The sequence below is a fragment of the Macaca fascicularis genome, chromosome 3, assembly GCF_037993035.2.
Source record: "Macaca fascicularis isolate 582-1 chromosome 3, T2T-MFA8v1.1".
NCBI lineage: Eukaryota > Metazoa > Chordata > Mammalia > Primates > Cercopithecidae > Macaca > Macaca fascicularis.
Window position 1 is genome coordinate 100763725 of NC_088377.1, and position 18424 is coordinate 100782148.

Sequence of the window (18424 nt, forward strand, 5' to 3'; positions counted from 1 at the left end):
CAGGTGTGGGTGAGCTGGCTTCAGACTAAAGGAAGAGGGGATCAAGTGTTGAAATCACATTTGAGAAAAGGAGTCAAGCGAACCTCATTACCCATTATGGAGCCCTGTTATATCCTTTAGTGCTATTTGGACTTGGATTGAACCTGTGACAAATCCTTTGCTTATGCTTCTTCCATCCCTGCTTCCATGTTATATCCTTTCCCCTTCTAAAATGGTAATAATGAGAAATAACTATTACTAATTACCCTAGAACATAAATTTCATTTAAGATGTCACAATCAGAATATCATCCTCAGTTTTTCAGGGCTGCAAATTACCCATGGTTATATGCAGGTAGTACTAAATGGACAGATCTGGGATCAAGCTCAGGGCTTTGTGACTTTAAAATTCTTGTTCTGCTACCCTCCAAGTGGCCTAGGGTGATTTGCCCTAAACGGTTCAGCTCTGTATGATGATGCATCCATGCAGTGGGGCTTATAGAAAGTGAATGTGGAGCCTCAGAGCCTTAATCTTGAAGCAGGCTCTCTAGAAGGAAGCTTGCAGAAGGAGTGGGGACTCAATGGGATGCTGTTTTCTCATTGTGTTTCAGTGATGACTGAAAATCTGTTGCCAACAACTATCTGGAAACAATGTTTTGACGATCCACCACCCCACCCCTCCAAACCACTTTCTTGCACATACTCCAGAATAATAGACAGAAGAATTTAATACATGTGATGCTTTGCCTTCCATTTACACTATCATAAATTACAAAGTATTGTTCACTTCACAAAATAAAACCATTTCCAGATAATTTTTTGACAGTATCAAGAAGTACATAAACTACAACAAACAAAGCTGTACAGTTGGGAGGAGGGATAATAGCAGGGAAGAGGTCAAACCATTCTGACCTCCGTGTGCCAATGGAGTCCATCTGCATAGCCCTTGGGACTGTTCAGGTCAACAGTCACATGGTGATGCTCCACGTAACACAGTCATTCTCTTCTGCTCACTCCAAAGCAAGATTGGTGAGTTTACACAAATCATCTCAATCAAAGGAAAAGACATTGTGGTTGCATTTTTTAAAAATCTAGATTTACAGTTTTTGATGTTTTAAATATTTCACCTATGTTACAAAATATAGAAATCTTGGTGTGAAAGGCTCATGCTAAGATAAATATAACCAAGAGAATGGAACTATAGTAATAAAATCATATTGAATTATCCACACAGAGCTACTTTTGTCAAGGAGGAACAAATATTTGGTAAAAACCAACCTTATTCTCACTTTAAAAAATAGGTTTCTAGAACAAAAAAGAAAAACATCGACAATTCTGCAGATTCACTTTTCACCAATACAGAAAAGTGGCAAAAATACAATTTGATATTAACAAATGAATTCAGAGGGCTTGGCCGGGAAGAAAAGAGGGAAAGTGCTAACTTTTTACACAGACCAGATACATCCAGTGTTCTCAAATAATTTCAGGTAAAATGACCGCATTCTGTATCTTCTGGGATACACACTCATGATACGAAAAGACTATGCCCAATTCCAAAGCATACTTTGGGAATTCACAAAATTTGTATGAAAAGAAAATTGGTGGACATTTCAGACCATCCTACAATTGCTATAAATATATACCATACAATAGAAGAATGCCAGTGCTTAAGAGCAAAAACTGTCAAAAGCAGGAACACAAGGGGCAGCTTTTCAATGAAATTTCATTGAAAAGCACTGAGGAGGACAGAGGTATGTCGAGATAATACTGCATTTGTGGTCAGCTTTTTCAGGGTGTCACAGCAAAATGAGGGACAAGGTACACAGGGTAATAACCAATGCACTGCATTGAGTTCTATTTGCTAAAAATAACATTCTTGTGGCTAAAATAAAAATATGTTTTATGATATAGGTTTCATTTAACATTGAACAGAATTGTCTTCTTTTTGTAAGTGGAAAATGTATAACTGTTATCAAGTACCTTTATGAATTAAGTTCCCTTTTATTACCAATAAGACTGAAATTTAAAGGTCTACATTGTTTTTAATAAATTAAAGATGTATTAATCACTCTTCCAGCAAACCAGACATACATAGGAGGCACAGCAAAAGACCCAAGGTGATGGGGCTTCCCTCACCTTCACCCTTGTTCTCACGTGGAGGTGGCGCATGTCTATGAGACACAGTACCCCACTCAGCGATCCTCTGCGGTCCAGCAAATTCTAGCACTTGTTTGGAAAACAAATCAAGTGGTAAGAAAAGTTTTTATTCCTTTAGCTTTGTCAACTTGGATGGGGCTGAGGCCATTCAACTCATTTCCCTGATGGATTAGAATAAAACGTCTTCGTTTTCTATTAAAATCTGCACAATCAGCTTTTGGTACCGCATATCATGCAGGGTGGTAAGGGTGCTGTCCTCAGGGGGCCTCATCAGAGTGGGCCCAAACACGATCCCCAGATTTTCTGCATTCATGAAATTGTCTTTTTCATTCATAGTAACCCTGCAAAACAAACATACAGAACAGAGACGTTATGGAGACTTGAGGATTGATTTTCTGTATTGATTATGTATGTAAGTCCCAAGAACATCTCTGGTTCAGGAAATTGCAAGAAAAAATTGGGAATCAGAATGGCAGAAAGGTATTTTTGAAGGGTAATTGACCGATTTTTTGTTTTATATTGTTGACATTGCCTTTGCCAGTGGAAATGAATTACATATGTGAATCTGGCAGGAACACAATTTTTTAAATTAGAAAATTAGTCCTCCTTATTAAGTCAATATGGAACTATCATTTAAGGAATACTGGTTTGTAGGGGCAGCGGATCCTGAGGCTGGCCCATGGTCCTTTCACAGGCCTCATACGGAAGGCGTTTTTTCCTCTTGTGGCTTCCTGCTGGTCTGTATGCTGGAGAGTGGGAAGGGAAGGGCAGGATCCCTGTCTGCTGGGAGGACTGGTGCCAGAGGAGAAAGGTTATGTGTAGAATGGGCTGTCATGAATTTAGGAAGAACCAGGCCGTTATCATGGGGTGGGGGAATGGCTGGAATGTGGCCAAACTGGAAGGCAGTTGGACATTATTTGTAGTTCCCACAGGATGAGGTCTACAGCAGTTGAACAGCAGTTGAAATTAAGAATCATCATTTTGACATCCAGATAAGAACTGCAGAGCCTTTAAGAATAAAATTCAAACTGCAAAGTTGGTTTAATATCTTCCTCATGGAATAAAATTACAATCTCCCAGAGTTATGTTTTCACAAATTTAAGTTTCAGAATGTTCCTAATAGATGTAAAATGGAGTGGGTTCTCCAAAAAAGAGCAAAATATAATTAAAATGTGTTTAGGTTGTGCATAGAAAGCCATCCCTTTCTATTTCCTTATAACTCATTAGGATTAGCCATTGAGTATTATTTTAAGGTCAACCCAGTTTGTGTCATGTCCATGCCACAAAGCTAAGAGCAAGGTTGGAAAGAGGACATTTCTCACCATCAAAGTGCTCACAGCTTCCTCTTAAGTCAGGTACTATGCCTGACCAAACAAGATGGCTAGCAAACCCACTATGAAAAAGATACAGTATTATTGGCATTTAAGGTTCAGCTGAAAGGTGTCAGCATTTTTTCTGGTAATGGTACTTTGCCTTCCAAATTGTAACTGGATATTGATCACAATAAATATTTTACAGAGCTGACTGAAAGCCAGATGTGACACCCATAATTATCTAAAAATTACTTGTACTCCTAAATTCAACAAATTAATCAAAATGGGAATATTCTGAGCTAAATGTTACCATCACCTGTCACCCTGAATCTGAGCAACAATATTGTATGTCTTAAAAGGTAGAAAAATAAAACCTCAATACCTACTGTTTATACAGTCCTCAGTTTGCCTCTTTTCACTTACTAAGTAGATCTGTGAACTGGTCAATGTAGACAATTTTTGGTTCATTTTGTCAAAGAATGGGCTGCTGCCAAATGTCTTTCAAAAACACAGAGGAACACAGATGTGCCCTGATCCTTCCAATGTTATAACACCAATTCATCAACCTCATTACACATGTGCAGTGAGAGAGAGAGAGACAAGGTTTAGGGAGAGTAGTGTCACCAGAGGTTCTAGTGTCCCATAAACATCCAGATGTCTCCATCTCTGTCTCCCACACACTCACACAGACAGTTCTGTGTGCCGCAGGTACTCTCTGAGATGGACCTCAGTGATATGCCTCCTGTAATTTACACCCTGCATCCCTTCCCCTAAAGTATGGGCTGGACTTGATTTGCTTCTAACAGATAAAACATGGCAAAAGCAATAGGATGTCACTTCTGAGATTAGGTTACAAAAAGACTGTCTTTCATATTGGGTGTTCTTGCTTTCTTGTTCTGAGAGAAGCCAGTTGGCTTCTAGTAGATTTGCTAGAAATATCACTCCCACAAGTTTTAATTTAAACTGCCTATGGAGAAATGCACATGGCAAGGAACTGAGGGTTGACTCCAGCAAACAGTTGGTGAGGGAGTGAAGCCTTCAGTTCAACAGCCTTTAAGGAACTGAATCCTGCCAACAACCATGTGAGTGGGCTTGGAGATGGATGCCACCACCATCAAGCCTTCAGGAGTGAATTTTTTTTTTCTTGAGACAGAGTCTCATTCTGTTGCCCAGGATGGAGTGCAGTGGTGCAATCTTTGCTCACTGTAGCCTTTGTCTCCTGGGTTCAAGCAATTCTCCTGTCTCAGCCTCCCAAGTAGCTGGGATTACAGGTGCATCAAGCCTTCAGATAAGACTGCAGCCTCATTACAGACCTTGAACTGGAGGCAGCCAGCTGATTCACACCTGGATTCCTGACCCTTGGAAACTATGAGATAATAAATGTTTACTGTTTTAAGCCACTAAGTTTTGGGAGAAGTTTGTTACTTAATGATACAGAACTCACACATCCAGAAAAATAAGAGATCAGGCTGGAAATGTGCTCTCCCAGGAGGCAGGCAGGCTCAGGAGCCTGGAAAGGGGCAAGCAACAGGGGGACGAACAGGACACACAGTACAGGGCTTGTGTCAGATGAAGATGCAGACACAGCGGCAGAGTAGGTAAAGGCTGTGCATCAGCCTGCCTGGGATCCTGGCTTCACCTCTTCACATCAGCTATGTAACCTCCCCAAGTGTCAGCAATCTCACGAGTGACACGAGGCCCCTAATGGTGCCCCCCCCAACGTTTTTTTTTTTTTTGAGATGGAGTCTCGCTCTGTCACCCAGGCTGGAGTGCAGTGGCATGATCTCGGCTCACTGCCAGCTCTGCCTCCCGGGTTCACGCCATTCTCCTGCCTCAGCCTCCCGGGTAGCTGGGACTACAGGCGCCTGCCACCATGCCCGGCTAAGTTTTTGTATTTTTAGTAGAGACAGGGTTTCACCGTGTTAGCCAGGATGGTCTCAATCTCCTGACCTCGTGATCCGCCCGCCTCGGCCTCCCAAAGTGCTGGGATTACAGGCGTGAGCCACTGCAATGGTGCCCCTTTCATAGGCATGATACACTGAAAGTGCCTGGCGTGGCTCCTGGCACGGTGAAGCTCCAGCAGTTATGGCTGGGGCTGGAGGCTCGGTCCCCTCAGGGGGCTGGGGAGGAATGCTGTCCACTTTTCCTTATGCATTAATTGCTCTAGGGGCAGAGCAGGCGTTGTGCATGAGGCATAAGCTTACTTTTTGAGGTGGATCATTAGGTACCGGAGGGTTTCATAGTGGGCAGGAGGCAGCAGCATCAGCACTTCATGGACGGCTTCCAGCCTCTCATCTGCATTGGAGATTTCTGTGAAGTTCATGCATGATGGGTATTAGTTCAGAGGGTGGCATTCAAGTTTTTAGAGAAGTAACAAGAAGTTTTTGTTTTAGCCAGAAATGGGGGAACGATTCTATTAAATTGATGCAATCCAAGCACTGTTTCACTTAATCAATTTGTTGGTGTCCTGTGTCATTCAGGAAAGAGTTTGAGGCTGAGCACCACATGCTTATTGAATGTCCTCTGGGTGGCCAGAGGCTGGACACTGTCCTTGCCCTCCATGAATCCGTAAGCCAGCAGAATGCATACAGTCACGGAGCATATGTGCAGACTGTGCTTTGCTTTCTTCTGAACAGTAGATTTGCTAGAAATATCACTCCCACAAGTTTTAATTTAAACTGCACCATATACAGTACTATTCTCTTGAAGTTGTCTAATGAGTCTTTCTCTGGCAGACTTCTACAACCTAATACATTTTACAAGGCAAGGACATTGGCAATGAGCCACCCAACTCAGCCTGCACTCATGGCACTTCTCACTATAGTGTTGGCATGCTTAACCCCGGTGCACAGCCCAGGTTAGGAAGTGGAGACTGGACACATTAACAATGGGAGGAAGAGTACATGCTTCTGGCTTTTGGGTCTCTGATAGGTACTGGCAGCTACTCAAAGAAAACCCTCCTGCTATTCCTCCTGGAGTAGAGGATGCTAGAACCTTCTTTGCCAGGACCACTAGGGCCCCGGAAGGAGGGAATAGTCTTACCGGGGTCAGGGCCTCAGCTCATCTGAAAAGTGCATCTCACACTTATCCCAGCCTGCCTTTGTCTCTCCCCATCAGGCATCTCATTACTATATTTAACAGCATACCTAAACTTTTCAACTTTTAAAGGTTTTTTTTTTTTTAATAAAAACAACAACAACAAGCAAAAACTTCCTCAAAGTGAGCTTGACTTCTGTGTCATGTGTCTCAGCATCTGAAGCTCCCTTTGGTCACTTTTGCCTCTTCCTGGGCAAAGTGTAGTCCCTTCCTCCAGACCTGCCCCCTTTTCACTCTCTTTTCTCTCCTACAGCAGTGGGCCCAAGTGCCAAACACTGAATGAGCAACCCTGGGCTGATGGAAGGCAAATCCTGATGTCCCATTCCTGGAAGCATGAGCTCAGCTCTCCAAGCCTTGCTTTTCTTCTCTGTAAAATGGGATTATAAGATTTGCCACATGGGGTAAATGAGGGAATTAAACTAGAAGGCACTGGTGAGACATTCTAGTATACTGCTTGACACAGTATACTCTGGCCTTCTGTCCATTTTGAACAGCATCAATAGACAAAACTTGGTTGTGACTTTAACTGATTAGGAATGAAATTCTGCCTAACAGATAAAAGTAGTTAATCTAGACCAAGCTTGTCCAACCAGCAGCCCGTGGGCCGCACATGCCCAGGACAGCTTTGAATATGGCCCAGCACAAATTTGTAAACCTTAAAACATTATAAGATTTTAAAATAATTTATTTAAAAATTATTTAAAATTATCATTAAAGCTATCATTAATGTTAGTATATTTTATGTGTGGCCCAAGACAATTATTCTTCTTCCAATGTGGCCCAGGGAAGACAAAAGATTGGATCCCCATGATCTAGTCAGTCCTCACTGAAGATTTTTTTTTTTTTTCTGCGACAGAAATATTCATGCTTTCAACACGGAATAGGCCTGACTGTGTTGGTTCCCAGCATACAAGGAACGATGCGGACAGAACTGCCTGACACATACGTCAGTCCACAGAGTTCTTAGAACTGGTTCAAGTCAGCTGTTGAACTATGCCTGGTCATCTATTTACCGTTGTGCCCTCACTTGACAAGACAGGTACAAATGCAATAATTTAAACAGTTCTGAGTTTTAATTTTCTGAAGGTCAAAAGCATTGTACTTAAAAATTTCTTAAAAATAAAAAGTTAATTTGAAGTACTTACTTGCTGCATCTATAAATTTGGAGTAGGTATCATATGTGATGACAGGGATGGGTAAGTCTCTGAAATACAGTTTAAGGGCTCCAGTGATGATGTTTATGTCTGGATAGACATTGGCAGATATATCGGCCTTTTCACCATCTGAAAAACAATCAGTGATCCAAGTCCTAATTAGGACCTTATTTCGCCAAGGCATGTACAGAAAGAAAAAAAAAAATCCAATGGTGAATGCTCCCTGACAAGTCTCAGCTAACTCTTTTGGGTTCTAGTAACACTGAAGTGTAGGAGGCAACAGAAGGGAGTTTGGTGAGAGGGAGGTAGGCTCTGAGGGTTTGTGCAGGCAAACAGGTGATAAAACAAACTTCAAACAGTGCTTTGCGTCCCCGCCCCTGGTAATTTGCTAAATAGAAATTTAGCACAATAATTTGTATTATAGACACAAAGGTTCATAATAAAATGACAATCTAATCTGAAACAAGAGAACATCAAGAAGCTCTAATACATTTCCACCAGTGTTTTTTAGACTTGGATTTGGAAGTCACATTCACAAAATGATTGTTGAATAGTTTCAGTTCTTATTGTTTCTTTCAGGTTCACTGAAGGGGTTTGTTTACTTGTTTTTTTAACTTGATCCTTCCTCCCTGATCCCCTAGAAATTTAATCTGGGAAACTTTACCCTTTTCTCATGGATATGTGATGTTATATTTCTTATCATTCTTTTTTTTTTTTTTTTTTTTTTTGTGTGAGACAGAGTCTCACTCTGTAGCCCAGGCTGGAGTGCAGTGGCACAATCTTGGTTCACTGCAACCTCCGCCTCCCAGGTTCAAGCAATTCTCATGCCTCAGCCTCCTGAGTAGCTGGGATTACAGGCACGTGCCACCACGCCTGGCTAATTTTTGTATTTTTAGTAGAGGGGGGAGTTTCGCTATGTTGGCCAGGCTGGTCTCGAACTCCTACCTCAAGTGATCCACCCGTCTCGGCCTCTCAAAGTGCTGGGATTACAGGTGTGAGCCACTGTGCCCGGCCTATTTTGACAGTTATTTCACTTCAGCACTTTAAATATATTGTACTAATGTATCTGGTATTTATTGTTGGTCCAGAATTATTTCTTTGTAGGCAGTACAAAGGATCAGCACAGAAGTTCTGACCTGCTCCGTTTCCACCTCCCAAAGTGCTGGGATTCTAGGTATCCGCCCCCGTGCCTGGCCTATATTTCTTACCATTTCTAATAATAATTCTCAAGACATTTTTTGACTTTTAGTTTTACCATTAGGAATACCAGTCCAATTTGTCATAGCCTATGACATTTTTTGGATAAAAATGTTTTAATCATATAGGAATTCTTAATATCTTTTACATAAAGAATTAAAAGAATAAATGCCTCAGCAAATTTGGTTCTGAAGATAAAAAAAGCTGCCGATGTATAGAAAACAGTAAAAGCATAGAAGATATGCCATGTTTATTTCATTATTTACATATTTAGCAAGCAGTTATTGAGAAGCTGTCATGTGCCAAGCACCATTAAGCCCTGATGAACCAAAGAAAAGAGATACTCTCTCTGCCAACCAACAGTTCTAGTTAGATTGACAGTCAGACATGCAACTCAACAATGACAAGGAAATGGGAAGATTGCTATGCTGAAGAAGTGTGGGGAATGTGGGGGGTGGGGTGTGGGAAAAGGAAGTTGAGCTCTGAGGTTAGCTTGGGGCAGTCAGCGAGGCTTCCTCAAGGAGGAAAGGCTTGAGCTGACCCCTGATTATAGGTGTTTGCTAGGCAGAGAGGTGAATACATTTCAGATAGACAGGACAATGTGAGCCGAGGCACTTCTTCATGGCAGCAAATAGGGTGTATTTCAGGATTGCTGGAGTGTACAGTAGAGTAGGGAGGAGGAACTGGAGAGAAGTCTAAAGAGAGAGGGAGGGCAACCTCACTGATTTCATATACCACACTACAAAGTAGAGGCTCTATCCAGTAGGCTCTATCCAGTAGGGGTTCCATGTATTCACTGGCTGTGCCAGAATTACTTGGATTGCTTATTAGAAATACAGATTCTTGGGCTTATCCAGCTTTCTGAATGAGTCTTCAAGTTGGGTCCCAGTGACCCGTATTTTTAACAGGATCCCCAGGATGGCCATGATATCTGACTTAAGAGATAGTATGTTCTAGAGAATATACACCACAGTTATAAAGAACAAAAGCAGTTCCCTCCTACATGTCCACTGCCTTCCCCTACATTAGTGCTGGGGGTGCCCTCCCATCCTTATGATCCCTTCTTTGGAGCTTTGAGAGAAGGAGAAGAATGGGATCCTGAGACAGGGGATGCAGACGGGTACTCCAATGCCATATGGATTGTCTGCCCGTTGACAGTGATCACTTGTCAATGGCTGCGAAGGAAACACTTTGCCCAGTGAGGCAGAAACATGAGATTTGTAAGCCATTATTCCTCCGTTTCTTGAAGAACAACTCTTAGTAGTTCTGAAACCCCATTTCTACTATGATTAAAATCTAGTTCCAAACGAGAAGGGTGTTAGGATGTCAGATGGCATTCAAGAAAGTACAAGCTTACCTCTGTCAAATGCCATTTTGACATCTTCAATGTGTTCAGTGAACCCAGAGACTCTGTAAAGGCCTTCCGATTTTAATCCTGAGAGAGAGAGAGAGAGAGAGAGGGAGAGACTAATTTTAGCTTCTTGAAACATCTGAAAAAAAAAAGACTCTAATTTCACATCTACACTACATGCTATCAGGAAATGAGCAAACATAGACAGCGATCTTATTTATCACACACAGTTGCATCAGAACTTGGACTTGTCTGTCTCAATTTCCAGGCAAGTCTGTTCTCATTTGCCCATGTAGCAGTGGAGATCTCAGTGTAAATCCGGTCTTCATCCTTCTCCGCTTTGCAAAGAGAACTGATATTTAAGATTCTCATGGACCGTTCCCTTACTTCCTTTCCTTTGTTCATGAGCTTGCTGGACACGAATTTCATCATTGTAGGAAGCAACCTTTCTTCCTAGCATCATCTTTCTTTTATTAATTTCTGTGGGTACATAGTAGGTGTATGTATTTATGGGGTATATGAGGTATCTTGATACAGGCATAAAATGTGTGATAATCACAGCAGGGTAAGTGGGGTACCTAGCATCATCTTAATCCATGTGCTATATTGTATGTAGCACTGTACTAGATACACATGTGTATGTATGTGGATATCTAATATGTATTACTCTAATTTTATTGGAAAAAATTAGACTATTAACAGCCTTTCATGTTTACTTGTAAATAAGACTGTTAACTGTTTAATTAAAAATGATTACTTGTTATACTTTTAGACAACTGATTATACAAACAGATGCAGGAAAATAAAGTTTTAGTTATTGCTTCTGGAAATTGGATCACTGCAAATTTAGGCTAAGAAAAAAAGACTTGGTTTCTGTTCCTGGAGTTTATTGATTTGTTAAGATATGTCCTAAAAACAAGTCAGTTCCCAAAAGTATGAGCAGGGATAAAGGACCGGATTTCAGACTTTGTATGGCACAAACTAGCTGCTATCAAAACTATAGCTACCGTAAAAATAAGCAAACAAATAGCTTCTGCTGCTGCTGCCATATATTCTGCCAAACCCATGATAACTCACATATGCTCTTGTTTTTTTATTTGGAAAACATTTATGGAGTATGTATTATCTGCCGTATATAAGGGTCTTCATTAGGTATGCATCAGAGACAACAAATACATGGCGTAAATCACGAATACTTCCCCTCATCCCTCCTGTGACCATGACAGATGCTCTTAGTTGATCTCAGCCCTTTTTCCCACTGAGCCCTATTTAGCCTCAGAATTCATCTCAGTTCCAATTGCTCAGGTGACCACTACTGATCAACTGTAGTTGTCACAAGATGAAACTTGTGGGTCATCCTGTTCTAAGATGTTGGTGCATATGAGCACATCTCATTCCAGTTGGAACATGCACTGCCACAGAGGCACAGACCCAGTGGATTATGGGAGCCCCTAGCAGTGAACATTGAACCCTGCCTGTTGATAGATGAATCAAAGTTCTGGCCTCTGGTAAGGCTCTCTTTCTGGCTCATAGATGGCCACCTTCTCTCACACGTCCTTTCCTTGGTATATGTGCATGGAGAGTGACAGAGAGAATTTGCTCTTTGGTGTCTCTTCTCATAAGGACATTAGTCATACTGTTTAGGGTCCCTCCCTTAGGACCTCATTTAGCCTTAATTACTTCTTTGGAGACCTCCATCTCCAAAGACAATCACACTGGTGATTAGGGCTTCAACATGTAAATTTGGTGGGGTAGGAGAAACAAACATTCAGTCATAAGATTCACTGAGTCACTTTCAAAGAAATCCAGGTTTTCAAGGAACATAGAAAAACCCATGCTTTTGTTCTCACTCATAAGTGGGAGTTGAACAGTGAGAACTCGTGGACACAGGGAGGGGAACATCACACACTGGGGCCTGCTGGAGGGTGGGGGTCAAGGGGAAGGAGAGCATTAGGACAAATACCTAATGCATACAGAACCTAACACTTAGATGATGGGTTGATAGGTGCAGCAAATCACCATGGCACATGTATACCTATGTAACAAACCTGCACATTCTGCACATGTATCCCATAACTTAAAGTTAAAAAAAAAGAAATCTATGCTTTAAACAATACAACAAGTTGTATGGTTTAGAGTATAATTAAATGGGGGTAATTTTCCTGATTTTAGCCCATGCTTCACTGAGCAAAGCATCACCCTGTATTACATCGAGATGCTTTTTAAAGAAGCTAATCTTTGAAGGAAATGATAAAGGATGGTTAGAGTTTGCCAGAGTAGCAGAAGCTGCCAGCTATCCTTCCAATATTTGTTCTCCCATTCTTCTGTTGTAACGGCACCTTTGATTTTTAGAACAATGTCCATTGCAGTGGCCATTAAACTCTGGCCCATGTGGGAGCAGAGGTGACATTTATGGCTTCTGTGGCTTTAAAGGAACTGAGGATGCTCTTTTCCGCTTCCTGTTGAGTGAAATGCAGATGAGATGGTGGTGGCCAGCTGCGATTGTGCACGCAGGATAGTACTCAAGCAGGACAGAGCAACAAGCTGCCGTGCCTGGGTTCCTGCCATGGGGGAACAGACTATTCCTGGACTGCTCCTGGGTACCTGGACTATTACTGGGGAGAGAAATAGATTTCTATCTTGTCAAAGGCACTGTTATTTAGGGTCTCTGTGACAACATTGAGATGTACAGGCTACGTAATACAGTTAGACAGATTTGGAGGTGGAGGTATGGGTGTGGGTCATTCCAAGAAAACATAAAATTAACACAGATTGAGTTCGGTAGACTGAACGCTGTACTAGGTCCATTTATGTATCAAGTCACTTTAATCCTCGCCAACCACCTTATGAGGTATAGTTGATTCCATTCATATTATAGATGAAGAAACAGATATGCAAATACAGTAAGTAACTTGCCCAAGGTCATGCTACAGCCAGTAAGAGACAGGGCTGAGAATTTAACTTCAAGTCCTTGATCTTTTCACTCTACCACATCATGGAGAGACAAATGAACATAAAAGAACATTTGGAGAACAATCAGGAATTTTTTACGAATGGAAGACAGGGAAAAATGTTGGCTGGGTATGTGAGTGTCACACAAATTTCTCCCAGCCCATTCTCTGGTTCTGCTTGCATGCTTAGGCCCCTAATACCTGGGGCTCTAATCCCTGTGCTGTGACTCTTTGGGCATCAATTCCTAATTTGTGCTACTCTATCTCACTCTTGTACTAGGCAAAATCAGTGCAGTGCCCCCTATTCTTAAATGTTAGACATGTCAGTAATGTTGCCTGAATTATCAGTTGTCTCTGCTAAGGATCACAATGGGAGGACCCCAGCTTCTTCAGAAAAGCCCTGATTGCAGGCTCTGGAGAGGCTGATAATCTGACCTCAAACTGCAGGGCCCAGGGCCACTTGTCCCAACCACTCATCCAGAGGCAGGGAATCCCTCCTTTCCTCTTACCCAGTTTAGCCACTGGATTAATATGTTCACCAGATCCCAAAGCACTCATTAAGCTCTGTCAGCCACAGTGGTGAAAAGATAGAAGGCATTTCTACACTCTGGGATTAAATTAGCAAGTTCTCAAGGAACAGGATAGCTACGGTTTTCCCCCTCCACAGAAAAGGGAATAAATTCCTCTCTCTAAAAGGGTTGGGATAATAAGCTATGACATCCTCTTTAGTTGTGCTTTGGAAAAAATGGGGTAGTTAACCAATGAATATATATGTATAAAATATATTAAGCCAGTTAGGACACAATAATGGATACCAAGTATAACAGAATATGATACATGGCAAAAGTGGTTTAAACCTTACAAAAAGGCTCTATACATGGCCAAATCACCCAAATTACATCCAGCAACATCAGTGAACATTCTGATACTGAACAGTGGCCAAAGAAAGCACAAATAAAGGAAAAGTGATTCATGTACAACATAAAGAACATTTTTTGTGCACAACGTGCAGGTTTGTTACATATGTACCCTAGAACTTAAAGTATAATAAAAAATAAATAAATAAATAGAACATTCTTTTGAAATGTTTCTATCTTCCTTGTTTATTTTTCATTGAACAGATCTTTTAAATCTTTGAACTCTCCTCTTTGAAATAAACCATGAATATTAGGAGCACATTTTTATATGGTAGGAGATGTATGTGTTGCTCAACAATTTCATATTTAATAGAAGCACCTTTTTTTTCTTTTTTTTTCTTTTTTTTTTTTTTGAGACAGAGTCTCGCTCTGTCGCCCAGGCTGGAGTGCAGTGGCTGGATCTCAGCTCACTGCAAGCTCCGCCTCCCGGGTTTATGCCATTCTCCTGCCTCAGCCTCCGGAGTAGCTGGGACTACAGGTGCCGCTACCACGCCCGGCTAGTTTTTTGTATTTTTTAGTAGAGATGGGGTTTCACCGTGTTAGCCAGGATGGTCTCGATCTCCTGACCTCGTGATCCACCCGTCTCGGCCTCCCAAAGTGCTGGGATTACAGGCTTGAGCCACCGCGCCGGGCCGAAGCACCTTTTTTTTCAAAGATCCAATTCAAGCCTCACCTCTGCCATAACCTTTTCCCATTGTCCTTAAATAGGATTAAAACATTTTCCTTTGTGACTCTGTGGTACCTTGAACACAGCCATCCACGATATTTGTTTATTTGCTCCTGATTGCCCACTCTAAAGTATGAATTTCTTCCATGCCTCAGCCTCCCGAGTAGCTGAACTACAGGTGTGTACCACCACACCTGGCTAATTAAAAAAAAAAACTTGTAGAAATGGGGTCTCACTATGTTGCCCATGCTCGTCTTGAACTCCTGGGCTCAAGTGATTGTCTGGCCTCAGCTTCTGCTGGGATTACAGGCGTGAGCCACTGCACACAGCTGAAGTATGAATTTCTTGACGGTGAGAATGGTGACCTTTATTACCTCAATGCCCAGCATGTAATAAATGTTCAGTAAACATTTTTTGAATGCATATATGCATGGCTTATATATAGAATGGAAATTGATAGAGCTGGTTGGATTGAGCCTCTCTGTGAGAGAGAATGAGTGTGTGTGTGCGCGCACACATGCCTAGGTCATTTTCCCAAGAGTAGTAGAGCAATTCTGTTTCCTTGACAACAGTAAAAACAAACAATAAAAATAAAATCACTATGCTACTATAATAGGAAGTATTTTCCAAACCTCTTGCTTCAATTTCCCGAATGCAAATGTCCACCACCATGGGTCTCTGAGTGTTGTGAGCCTTCACAAGTGTTGTGAGGTCACAACAGTATACTTTCTTGATCCTCTTGAGATCAGGTTGGCAGTCATTGGGAACGTGCTTGGAACACTGTTTGTGTACATTCAATCCACAGTCTGTAAACAAAGAAGCCACATTAGCTTAGCCCAGCCCTTTTGTCAAAGCACAACCCAAATTATATGTTGCCAAAAATAAAAATATCACCACCCAAGGGTTTGACATATTTCTCTGGAACATCTATCCCATTTCTAGGTGATACTGTCTGCAGGATAAATACGAGTATCATCTCTAATCACTAAACCCGTATATGATTCCATTTTTCTCATTAAGCCTTCTCTGTTGTTGGACCTTGAGAACAGAACATATGAGACAGCTTAGGTAATTGATCAGGTTTTTTGGTATATATTTTCCTGTTTCAGGCTGGAACCCTTTGGGTCCACAAGTAGGATTTTGGGTTTGGATTCCCAGACAGTCCTGGCTTATAAAGGGCACCTAGGGTTTGTTCCAGGCTGTTTCCTTTAAGCTCTTGATGCTGCTTGTGTGGGAGGCAGAGTTACTCTTTCCGCAGGACTCTCTAATCTTTGCTTTGAGGAGTCCATAACCATTGGTATCCTCCTCCCCTTTCCTGGAAGGTTGCCCCATCATTTCCAATCCCTTTCTCCTTGGGCAGTTTGGGTAGGCCGCTTTCCTTTCTAGGTGCCTTATTTTGACACCTGTGAGTGGAAATAATGCCTAACTATATACACCAGTAGGAGTACTTGAGAGTTTATACCAATGCCGTGTAATGTAATGTGATGATTATTTATAAAGTTCATATGAAACCCCAAAGCTGAAAAAGGTGCTTTTAAAGTTCAATGAACACATGAAAAGCCTGTTAGCAGTTGATATCCACTGATGGAATTTCTCTGACGATAAAAAGGCACAGTTGGCCGGGCACGGTGGCTCATGCCTGTAATCCCAGCACTTTGGGAGGCCGAGGCAGGTGGGCAGATTGCCTGAGGCAAGGAGTTTGAGACCAGCCAACATGGTGAAACCCTGTCTCTACTAAAAATACAAAAATTAACTGGGCATGGTGGTGGACCCCTGTAATCCCAGCTACTCAGGAGGCTGAGGCAGGAGAATCACTTGAACCCAGGAGGCAGAGGTTGCAGTAAGCTGAGATTGCATGCCACTGCACTCCAGTCTGGCGACAGAGGGAGACTCCGTCTCCAAAAATAAAAAATAAAAAAGCACAGTCTACATTCAATGCTGAAGTTTTTCAAAGTTGATGTGCTGTCTACTCAAACTGTCTTTTAATACTGTTTTCCTAGGCACAAAGAATAACACATGTGCACACACGATAAGGAATATTGTAGTCATCTGCTTTATAAAATAGCACTTAAGCACACTAAGAACTTGAGAGGATCTAAACTTTTGTAAAATCAGTGGTAATTTCTAAGTGATTTTCATGTAATTTTTATTGGCTTGAGTTCTCTATCTACCCTCCTTCCAAAGTAAAAAAAAAAAAAAAGTTCGAATTCATCTTTATCAACATGAGAAATTCAACAAAGCTCAAGTGACTTCAATAATATTTTGATACCTCTATCTAGTGAATGTAAATTTTGGCTAACTGTGCTAAACAGATTTGGCCGGGTTTCTTGTTGAATCCTCTTTTATAGAAGATCATAATAGCACCTACCCCCTGGCATTAGCCATGAGGCTCAAATAAAAGTTAATAAAGTGTTTAGCATAGTGTCTGAAATATGGTTAAGTACTATATATGTGTTAGGTCAAATAAAATCAATAGCAAATATGGTGATAAAAAATGTAAGTATATCTGCCCAGCTATTCTTCAGTGATTTCATTAGGAATTCTTAGTATGTCTTACAAACTTTTAATTTTTTTTTAATTCTGATAAATTTATCATTTTAACCATTTTTAAGTGTATGATTTGGTGGCATTAAGTACATTCATGCTGTTATGCAAGCACTACCACTGGCCATCTCCAGAAATTTTTTCTTTTTTTTAATTATTATACTTTAAGTTCTAGGGTACATGTGCACAGCATGCAGGTTTGTTACATATGTATACATGCACCATGTTGGTGTGCTGCACCCATTAACTCGTCATTTACATTAGGTATATCTGCTAATGCTATCCCTCTCCCCTCCCCACCACCCCACAACAGGCCCCGGTGTGTGATGTTCCCCTTCCTGTGTTCAAGTGATCTCATTGTTCAATTCCCACCTATGAGTGAGAACATGCAGTGTTTGGTTTTCTGTTCTTGCTATAGTTTGCTGAGAATGATGGTTTCCAGCTGCATCCATGTCCCTACAAAGGATACGAAGTCATCCTTTTTTATGGCTGCATAGTATTTCATGGTATATATGTGCCACATTTTCTTAATCCAGTCTGTCATTGATGGACATTTGGGTTGGTTCCATGTCTTTACTATTGTGAATAGTGCCACAATAAACATATGTATGCATGTGTCTTTATAACAGCATGATTTATAATCCTTTGAGTATATACCCAGTAATGGGATGGCTGGGTCAAATGGTATTTCTAGTTCTAGATCCTTGAGGAATCGCCACACTGTCTTCCACAATGGTTGAACTAGTTTACACTCCCACCAACAGTGTAAAAGTGTTCCTATTTCTCCACATCCTCTCCAGTACCTGTTGTTTCCTGACTTTTTAATGATAGCCATTCTAACTGGTGTGAGAAGGTATCTCATTGTGGTTTTGATTTGCATTTCTCTGATGGCGAGTGATGATGAGCATTTTTTCATGTGTCTGTTGGCTGCATAAATGTCTTCTTTTGAGAAGTGTCTGTTCATATTCTTTGCCCACTTTTTGATGGGGTTGTTTTTTTCTTGTAAATTTGAGTTCTCTGTAGGTTTCCACAACTTTTTTCATCTTCCAAAGCTGAAACTCTATACCCATTTAACAATATAACTCCCCATCCACCCATC

General features: G+C 41.3%; 1 protein-coding gene across 2 annotated transcripts in view; it reads right to left on the reverse strand.

The window, feature by feature from the left end:
- Window positions 1-688: 688 nt before the first annotated feature.
- Window positions 689-18424, reverse strand: part of CHN2 (chimerin 2) — a 315435-nt gene continuing 297699 nt past the window's right edge. For both annotated transcript variants that reach the window (XM_005549902.4, XM_045387632.3), the window contains 5 exons: window positions 15414-15587; window positions 10253-10330; window positions 7690-7827; window positions 5653-5758; window positions 689-2476 (listed from right to left, as the gene is read on the reverse strand). In XM_005549902.4, coding sequence (XP_005549959.1) covers window positions 2305-2476; window positions 5653-5758; window positions 7690-7827; window positions 10253-10330; window positions 15414-15587 — 668 coding nt within the window. In that variant the 3' untranslated portion in view covers window positions 689-2304. The remainder of the gene's footprint in view (window positions 2477-5652; window positions 5759-7689; window positions 7828-10252; window positions 10331-15413; window positions 15588-18424) is intronic.